The 10,316-nt window shown below is 45.3% G+C and overlaps 1 protein-coding gene across 1 annotated transcript; it reads left to right on the top strand.

The window, feature by feature from the left end:
• The first annotated feature begins 3,110 nt into the window (after positions 1-3,110).
• On the top strand, positions 3,111-8,300 carry hps6 (HPS6 biogenesis of lysosomal organelles complex 2 subunit 3). Its single transcript, XM_084375544.1, has one exon. The coding sequence runs from the start codon at positions 3,519-3,521 to the stop codon at positions 6,270-6,272; it is 2,754 nt and encodes a 917-aa protein (XP_084231670.1). The 5' UTR covers positions 3,111-3,518; the 3' UTR covers positions 6,273-8,300.
• Positions 8,301-10,316: the final 2,016 nt, after the last annotated feature.

The raw sequence follows: 10,316 nt of genomic DNA, 5'->3' as shown, positions 1-10,316 counted from the left end.
AGACAGGAGGCTGACAGGAGCTGCAACTTTCATTTGACACACGGATACAGAGAAGTAGCATCTCACTCAAACCCCAAGACGGAGGGGTATCCTTCTTTTGTCACACTGGCACGTAGAGATTTCCTTTCTTCTAAATTGCGCTCAAATTAAAATAATTCTTTCCTGAGGGGACGCAAAGCTGACAGCCTACCCATCTTCTTCACCCTGAGCTGCAAAATCTCCCAGCCGTTGGTTTTCTTTACCATATAACTCAAAAAGGAAATCTCCCCTGTCTCCAACCCCCTCTCGTCTCCAGACAAGCACTTTATCTTCCTGTCTGCAGGCGCAGCAGACTAAACACACTCCCTAACAGAGGGTGTTTTCTGTCCGAGGCAAGCCTGTCTGGAGGCGGCGGGCTTGAATCTGCCGTTTGAATAGCATACTGCATCCGTATACTTTATCAGCAATGGCACAGAGACATAATGGGAAATGGACGCACACAAATATGTGATTTGGTAACCTGCCTGCCTGTGTTCAGGCACAACAATACTGACAGCCCACATTAATATAAGAGAGCTGAAAGCAAGAAAAGCAGCAGCTTTGAAAGAGAAGCTCATTCAAGGGATTGTTCAGAGAGGTCAGGTTTAAAAGAACTAGCAAGATTAAAACAAGGCAATACAAACGCCAATTTCAGCCAGGAAGCCTGAATCTAAGAAAAAGGGGGCTTTACATGCAGCTTTGGATCCTTCAACGTAGGAAAATGTGCTGTGACAGTATTCAACCCACTCTTAGTGAGCACCGACATCCGCCAACAGAGGGTGACTGTGAGATTTAATGGGCAGCTTGAACCGTCCAGAGACAGTTAGGTAAAACAGAAACAATGAAAGGCACAAGACCTAATGGACGAGTTTAGTTATCTGTGAGTTAGAGAAGACAGCAGCCTTGTGATGCTGGGTCCGGATCGCCATGTGATATTCACTGATAAATAACAGTGCGTGTTGTTTGTAGTGCTTTAGAGTAGAATCCAATGCATGTGCATGCTCAGCGTACCAGAAACAGGAAACACCTCTACCCTAGTGATCCCCTCTCAGATGTTTTTATCAGTTTTGTTTGGACGTTGATCTCTGGAAGCCCCCACATGCATTGATTGAAGATCAATACTGCCTCCTCCTGGATACAATGTGAACTCACAAACATGACAGCCACCAGCAAAAAATTACTTGTTTTCACTGATCCAGTGATCTAAACTTTGGAGAACGGTGAAGAAAGCGTACATTTGTCTTTCATTTGTCAAACTGTAAAAGAAAAACATGATGTGTCAGCAGGAAGTTTGTGCCATGGATCATTATGAGGCAGACGAACAGACAGCGGAACTTTGTCCTTGATTTAATTTAAGTTATTGGTATCACAAGCCTCGTCGCTAATTTATTTAGTATTATTACACATAGGAAAACTCCTCTTTATCATTGGTGCCCTCATTCAACTCTGGGTGTATACAACAGATAAAAGAGAGATCCCACGAAGAAAGCCGAACAGTTAGTCGGTTATATGCTCTACAAAGGAAAGTTAATCGAATTGGCAACTTCCCAGATCTGTTTGAGGGAATGTCACATAAAATCCAGCATATAATCTTTACTGGTGTGTGCCACTGCCAGCCGAATGACAGATTGTGCATGTAAATGTCAGCACGCTGCCATTTACAGCTTCACAGTGTGGGCTGACATGACAGTTGTTGAAAGTTTACCAGGGCCTTTACAGTGGGCAGATGTCCACTTACACTGTGAGTCACCACTGAGCATTTCACGCTCATTGTAATAAATATCATTTTCCTATCAAAGATAAAACTGTCTTTTACTTCTCCACGTGTTAGTTGGCCCCTGAGACGCCTGACAGGCTTTTCCCCACACGCTCATCTAAGCCAGACCAACCCTCCTGAAAACTCATCCGTGGTGTGAAGCAAGATGATTTGAGTGAGTCATTTTCTCAGGTTGGTATTAACTCTGTGACTGACCTGCCACATCTTTTCACAGCCTCTTGCCAAAGCGAACAAGGATATACTGGAACGACTTCTCTGTTTCTAAGCTGGTTTCCATAGTTACGCCGTGTGAGCTTGTTTTTTTAAAAAGATGGTTTAAAGTGTGCTGTCAAAGCAGATGAGGAAATTAGCAACGTTCCTCATTTGTGCTTATCTTTAGATTTTGTTTTCGACTCACCTACTGCGACTTTCAGGCTGTTTCATAGCCAACATTACTGCACATGTTTTTTGCTTGGTTTCATTTCAGTCACCCTCCAACAACTCCAGGAACTTAAAGAAAAGGTGCAATTTTATTGATTCCTAATGTGGCATGCTCTTTTTGTTTGCACTGTCTGGTGAAAGGTCAGAGGTCCTGGTCAGATACTGAAGCTGGATCTGAAAACAGTTCAGTCTAACTCTAGCACTCACAAACACTTCCAAAACTGCTAAAACTGTGATCCAGTATTGAATTGCACATTTTTCTGTTGTTTTTTTCAATTGTGGGAAACATGTGAATGGCAAACATGTATTGGCAAATGACTGACTTGTCAGAAGAAGCTACGCTGCATGATTTCAATGTTGCTTTTCAAAACAAAAGCACACAACTGACTCAAAAACATCTTCATGAACTCATGGGATAAGTTTGCATTAGACCCCATTTTGCCAATAAACATGTTTTCAAAGCAGAGACACTGGTGCAAAAGCTGTGTGCATTTTTGGATGGACAAGAAGTTTCAAGGAACAGAAACTTCTGTAAACATGCAGTCAAATCACAACAACCAGAGAGAGAAATAGTAAAGTGATTCATATATAAATAGAGAACAAAAACAAGGAGTTCTTCTGCTTTCTAAGGAGCTAAACATAAAAAAATGACCTGTGTGCTAAGTGACCTGTAAACCATGCAAGCTGGCACTCCACTAGACAGACAGACAGACAGACGGAAAGAAAGAAAGAAAGAAAGAAAGAAAGAAAGAAAGAAAGAAAGAAAGAAAGATTTTCTTCTGCAGATAAGTTACTATTTTCATTTTCACTGCAAAGATGTCAAGATCTTTAACTCTGTTGACTACAAACTAGCCTTACCAGCTTTTCAGAACTGCTGACTGAAGACCAACGTGCGGCTGGAGTTGCTCTTCTTCTCTGCTTCTACACAATCTTTGTTAGCCTGCGTGTCGTCGTCCAGCTCCGCCTCTTTATGCAAAACAGCCTCGGTATCCGGAAATTAACAATCCCGTGATGTCAGGGCAGTGCTAGCGTTCATAGCATCGGAATGACTAAAGTGCCTTCCTCGGTTTGGTCCTGAAACTTTTCGAGCTGTTGTTGTCAGCTAACAGTTTAGCTCCGCCGTCGTCCACCGACATGGGGTCAACGGGTCTGAAGGCTGTCAGGAGGATGTGTCCTTCCGCGCGGACGGGATGAAGCCTCTCGTAGGACCTAACGGGATGCCTCTCGGTTAGCCTCTCCGGAGCCTGAGGTCAGATTTATGTGCCACACAAGCTAGCAGGCTAATTCAAAGCTATTCCGAGTTATGGCGCGGCTGGTATTGGAGCAACTGTCAGATTTTGGGGACTATACAGGCGGTAAAGAGCTGACTGAGATCTTTAAACTGACCAACAACGAGCTTAAAAACAGTCTCTCAAGTGTTCGCCTGAGCCCAGATGGACGTCACATCCACGTTAACCTCCGCAAGCCTAAGGTCAGTCTTGTGACTTTTGACAAGTATGAAAGACCCCAGCTGGCCCAGAACCAGCAGAAACTGGTTTTGAGTCCGACACGAACCGTGCCTGTTGTGGATATTTTATATTTGGAGCACAATAACAACAGCAGCAGAGACACGGCAGCTGTAGCTGTGGTTTATGAGGATGGAAAAGCTGAGTTTTGGAAATTCCGGGAGTGCAAGGCCGGCTGGCATCTCCTGCAGACATCAGACTTGTGCAACAGCCCCCGAGCAAGAGTGGTGTCCGTCTGTGCCTGCTCCAATCTTATCATCTGGTGTGAGGAGAGGCCAGCCTCGGAGAGCTCCCCTGCCCTCAGCTCCACCAGGAATAAGCTGAGATACTGTGTCTGCAGACGGGACTTCGAGGTTGAGGAGGGGGCTGTCAGCTTGGGGGGAGTGAAAATCGCCCTGCACAACAATCCTAAGTTCACTGTGGTCAGCTCAGGTGAATACGTACATCTCCTCCCTGACTTGAAGGCAAAGTCGCTGTTGAGCATCTCTAGTTTTTTCCTCTCCTGGTCCCCTCACCACGAGTCCTTCACAGTCAGCACCACATGTAAGAACACTCCCCTGAAGAGGCTGTCAGCCAAAGAGTCTGACTTTAAGCGGTTGGTGACAGACTGTTTGGGATATTTATCGACTCTTGAACCGCCTGAGATCTACAACGTCTCTCCTACAGCCTGCGGAGGCCTGCTGCTGCTGCTCAGCACGGGCTGGGTGTGTCTTCTGGAGAAAGAGGGGATGCTGAGACAGGTGTACAAACTGGCAGACAACTGCTTGCCAAAATGTGGCGCGCACACTAGCCTCTGCATGTATGAGGACACTCTGGCACTGCTGGTAGGGCAAAACCTGCATTTGATCGACGTTAATTGTGGAAGAGAGCTGGAGAAGATCACGCTGAAGAAAGAGGGGTTATTATTTATGAACCGGGCTGACAGATGCACGCCTCACCTGCTCTCAGAAACTGGACTTTTTGTGGTCGTAAACAAGGACACCGACTCCAAAGACCGCAGCTCTAAGACAAGTACAGTGGAGAGTCTTCATCCTGGAGCCCTCCTGGTCGAAGCTGTCTTCGAGGAGGCCTGTAAATACTACCAGCAGAGGAGCTTGAGCAGCACCCAGCTCACTGTGGACACGCTGAAGAAAGGAGGTAGGTTCCAGGCTCCCATCTCTTTAGCCTCCATCCTCAGGAACTACCTCAACGTGGGGTCGTGGCAGAAAGGAGCAGAGCTACCCCAGAATGGAGGAGTCGGTCGCATAGCGGGGCAGGACAAGCTAATGGGATCTCTGGAGGCTGAGCTCAAGGCTCTGGTCTCTCTGGAGGAGGTGAAGGGGAGTTTGGTGAGGGGAAGCGTGAAAGAGGTGGAGGCGGTGTGTGAAGATCTAGTTGAGAAAGAGGTCACCAGGCTGCTGTCATCCTCGGAGCTGGATAATGAGTCTCTGCTTTACCTCAACTCCATCTTTAACCTCTTCCCCCACCAGATGTGGAGGGCGGTGCAGGCTGCCCTTCAGCTACACTACAACGGGGAGGGCTCTCTGTCCAGCAGGGCTCCCCCAGACGTGTGGAAAACTGTCCTCAGTCCTGCTGTGACAGCCAGCGCCCCAGCCTCCCTCCCTCTCACAAACGGCAGGCCCAAACACAATCACAGCCTCAAAGGCGATCACATAACCAACTGCAAAGCCAAACCTACAAGCTCCTGTCCCTCAGCTGCCCTGCCTGTGTTTGAGCTCCTCTGCCGCTCAGTTTTCCACTTCCAGCCAAGCTGGTTGCCCAGGTTCCTCGAGCTCGCCCAGGAGCAGCAGGGCTCAGCCGGCCTGGGCCTGAGCCTGGCCTCTTCCTCCTGGAGCTTCTCCAGCGGGCGAGGAGGGGAGGGCGGGGAGAACAACGTGCCGCTCTACAAACGAGCCCTGTGCGTCTTGTCCAGCCTGAGGCCGGACAGAGACCTGCACCAGGACTTGGAGGTGGAGCTGCTGCTGGTCAGCGGGCGGCCCAACGCCATCCTCCAGGCTCTGAGGATCCTCATGGCCAAGCAGCAGTGGGAGCGGGTCATGCAGGTGGCGCAGAAGTTCTGCAAGCAGAGTCCGCTGCTCAACAAGGAGATTTTCACTGTTCTGCTGTGTGAGGTGGCCCAGCACAGAGACCTGGACCCCTACCTGGAGCTGCTGTGGGTGCTGTGCCCAGAGGACCTGACTGTCACCACTATTCTCAACTTAGTGCTGAAAAACCTCCCCTCTCCTAACACACCACCTTCATCCTCCTTCTCCATGTCCAGTACATCTCCCTCATCCCCTGCACCCTTCGTGGACTCCCAGAGCAGCCAGTTGACCATCGGGCTGTTGAAACCTCTGCTGAGGAAAGTCCTTCAGAGGGAGACCAAGCCCAGCCAGCGCTACGCTGACATCCTCCAGTCGCCGTCATTCCCACCTCCAGCACCTCCTCGGCAGCCCGTGGAGCAGCCCAGCACGGACTCAGCTCTGGGCGCCGACATCACACCTGAACAACAGTCGTCCACGCACACATCTGTCCCACAAGCCAGGGTGACACTACCTGCAAACTCAGTGTGATATATGAACAAACACTGAAAATGGAGAACAGGAGCTGTCTCATGAATCCTTCCACACTGTGAATCTGTGTGACAATCAACTTAAAACATATTATCAGCGTCTTACTGGTACCATCAGTGTAATGCAGTATATTGTGATATTTGATGGTGTTTTTTAAAGCGAGCGGTAACGTCAGATGAAGTATGACTACTAGAAACTATGAAATGACTACTGAAGATCTTACCAGTGTAAATACTGCAGGTGATTTTAAGTCTTAATGTGTATATAATGTATCTGCATTGTTATTTATCTCTTAAGCCTTAACTGCACATGGATGAGAATGTCATCACCTAGACTTGCATCGAATAAGCTTAGCCTTCATCACAATATCATCAATAAATGATGTGATGTGTTAACACAGTATAGTGTCAAAAACAAAGCCACTAACTCCCTTTTTGGGGGTTTATCGTATCTGTTTGTAGAATATGTTCTGCCTTTAAAGTAGCTGACGTCTAATTGTAGCCCAGTATAGCTGCCTTTAACTTGTTGAGTGCTCATGCAGTAATCTATCCAGACAAGCAGGCCTTTGTGTTGAAATGTTTGTTTTAAGTGTGGTATGGTTTAGAAGAGGAGGAGGAGGAGATGGAGGGGGGTTCAAGGTTCCTTTACTGACTTCTTGTTTTGTACTTAGCATATCACAGGTGCTTAAACATTAACCTGGTTTCGACAGGCTCAACCAGACCTTGTAATCTCGGTTAAACAAGCCCACAACTGTCGGCCTGCGCAGTTTCTTCCTTCCATTTTTTTCCTTTTCCCTGTCGTCCATTTGTGTCTCGAGACTCCATCTTGTCCACTCAGCTCCCTCACAGGACATTCCAGACCGAATAACCAGTAGAAGTGACTCACAGTTTGACTTTAAATTAAATTTCGGAGCTAATTCTGTTAGGATTCAGAGCGCGGGTTGGGTCCGTTGTGACTAACATGGGCGCCCCGCTGCTGCTTGCATAAGATCATCATGCACGTCTTCCTTCATGGACCCAGTGAGGTTAATGTTATTAGAGATGTTAGGCCCTATGTATTCTTTCCCCTGGTAGTTTTCTCCATGCTCTGAAACGGATTGCACTTTTATTTATCACCCCAGTCAGTATTGTTTGTACCACGCTTTTGACACGTGTAGAGATGAATGTTTTCTGATTAAGTGCTGTAAACAAAAGTATATTTAAGTGCCTAATGTCTTTTGTTAGTTTGTTATAGTCAAAGAAAGTGTTTTTTTTTTCTATTTGAATGTGGAGCCCTCCAAATCAAATGTTATTCATTTTATAACAATCAATGGGAGACTACTAAAATGATAACCCGTTGTCTTACATGGGTGAGTGAAAGGCAGAGAAACTCTTGTGACATGTCTCTGAGTGACAATCGGACTCCAAAAATGCTGCCGGACGATCAGAGTGCCTTTCACAGAGCTCTTCATTTACAGGGTAGTGTCACATTCCTGCTGCGTCTCCCCAGCTTCACTCTTATACTCAGGAGAAAGAACTGGAGGCAGATCAGAGGATCCTCAGTACAGTGTTTTATAGTGGCTAACAGACCTTGCCCTTTCAGTCAAACGCTGTTTTTATGACAGTTTTTAATTTCAGGATGAAACCCTGCTGACTCCTCACTCTGATCTGGTGTATTAGTATTGTCACTACAAACTCTGCACACTTGAACAAATATGACTGTGCAGTGCTATGACTTTCACTTCGTGCTAGCCAAGATTGAGCCCATCTGAGAGTCCCTGGGAACTCCCTGACTTCCCCAGACAGGTCGCTCAGACAGATGCCAAGACTGTCCAGATGTTAAATATTGATTTGCCTCAAACTTTGCTTCTGGTTTCTGTTAACAAGTAGGAATTCTTCCTGGGTTTGCTCGGCAAAGTTTTCGCGTCTGCATTGTTTACTTTGTTTATTTTTGGGTGATGCTCTACTTTAAGCGATATTTGAAAAAAGAAAATGTATACAAGTATTTATGAATGGATGCTGTATGCTATTAAACTGGAGATAAAACTTCTGTTTGCTGTCCTGAGATTTACCTGTTCTGTTGTAAAAAGTACTCAAAGTCATACATGAGTAAAAGTAAAGATATCATGTTAAAACGATTACTTTGGTAGAAGTGAAGGTTACCAACAAAATAATGCTTAAGTAAAAGTCTCAAAGTATCTGATATTAGATGTATTTAAAGGGGCATCGCATAGTTTTGGAGAAGAAATTCAAACTCAGAATTAATAATAATTAATAAATATTAATAACGTAATAATACAGAACTGAAAAAAATACTGAATCTCAGAGGAAAATAAGGTCCCCAAAACACTGTTTGAATCTATAAAGGTGGCAGGGTCCGCCAAATATAAACAACAGTAAAACAGTGTGAAACTGTGTTGTCCTTTAAGGTCAGCCTGTTTATTGAAAACAACGAGTGTTTTTATTTTGTTTGTTCGGGCATAAACTTCTGATTAAGATTTCTTCCCTAAAACTACATAGTGCACCTTTAAGTATCAGGAATCATTTAGTAACAAAAAATGTAATTAGTTATCAAAGTTACATGTTGTAACTCATATCCAGTATTCCGCATTTTTCTGATTATTGGAATCATATTTTTTTTTTATCCAGTTGCTGATAAAATAATATAATATGCACAACTTTGGCTATGCTGCAACATGTAATTTGAAAAGTAACTAGTAACTAAAGTTATCAAATAAATGTAGTCAAAGTCGTTACATTATCACCATAATCTAGTGGAGTGAAAGTATAAAGTAAATAAAGAAATATAAATAATGTGGAGCACAAGTGTCTCAAATCTGTACTCAAGTAGAGTATTTGAGTAAATGTACTCAGTTACATTTCATCACTGATGTTATCTTACTTGTTCTGCCTTAGCACAGTGTAATGCAGTCCATTTTCACAAATGGTTTCACAAGTTTAATGTTCAGTGTGTAGCTTGAGGTTCTGGTAGCTTTAATGTGTTGTGGTGGTGTCATAGATTACATCTCATCGCCTTCCTTCGACATGAACAATACATGATTCTGTCAGCGCAGCTTCATCTAATGGTGTTTCCAAACGTGTCATCGTCGCCTACCTGCCAAGTTCCCACACAGAGCTGCAGTTCTGGTTTGTTCAGCTCTATCAGCATATTCCATTCACACCAGTGCACAACAACAGGTCGGGCTGACAGACCACACACTATTCAGTCTAAAACAACTAAAATGTCAGGGCCAGTGTACTCTTTATGGTTTGTTCACTCAGTTATTTACAGTTAGCTGAAAACCAGTGCTGATATAAAAAGCTTAGCAGATCCACTGCCCCCATTTCAGTTTCACCATAACCCAGCCATGGACAAATCCACTTAAAGCTGCAGTCCTGTATGTGTGTATGTGAAGGATTTGGGTGTGTGAATGCACTCAGATGTTTCAGGGCCCATAAGAGGAATGTTCAGTCGTTAACAACCGAGCTTGTGAATCAGAGGTCGCCTCTTAACTAACTCTGACACCAACAACAGAAACACAGGTGGGACAGTAAGGGCATGTGTGCTGGCTGCTGGTTCTAGCAGCAAATAGGCAGGTTCCTCATTGGGGTGTGAGGGCGTGATCGAATAAGTGTATAGGTGGAAATTGCTGGGCAGTGAGTCCTGTGTCTTCAGTGTAAGAGGCAGAGGGTAATAAGAGGCTGACAAAACAGCAGAGGGCTGCAGAAACAGTCAGAACCTGATACCTAACATTCCTCAGCCGATCTCTATTTCCCTCCCTTCTCCCTCTTTCTTTCTCTTTCGCTCTGTGTCACACCTTTTGTTCTTCAGATTGAGTTTCCCTTCATCCAGCCTCTCGTGTTACAAGGTATTGAGTCACGCCGGTGCTGTAACGCCATCGATTCACTTGTACTAATTATAGATGGCATCCTGTAAACAATAATAAATCAGAGCAGATGCTGGCTGCTCCTCTGTCCTCTGCTCGTCTCTGAACAGCCGACTGTGTCCCGCGGAGTGGCTCGAATGAATGCATCAGGAGAGAGATAACTGCATTAAAGGACATTT

This window comes from Pagrus pagrus, assembly GCF_965226575.1.
Source record: "Pagrus pagrus genome assembly, chromosome: 15".
NCBI lineage: Eukaryota > Metazoa > Chordata > Actinopteri > Spariformes > Sparidae > Pagrus > Pagrus pagrus.
Note: the sequence above shows the minus strand (reverse complement) of the source record. Positions and strands in the feature narration are given on the sequence as shown.

Excerpts from the sequence above, each read along its gene's own strand:
- hps6 (XM_084375544.1), top strand. The coding sequence starts at position 3,519 with ATGGCGCGGCTGGTATTGGAGCAACTGTCAGATTTTGGGGACTATACA.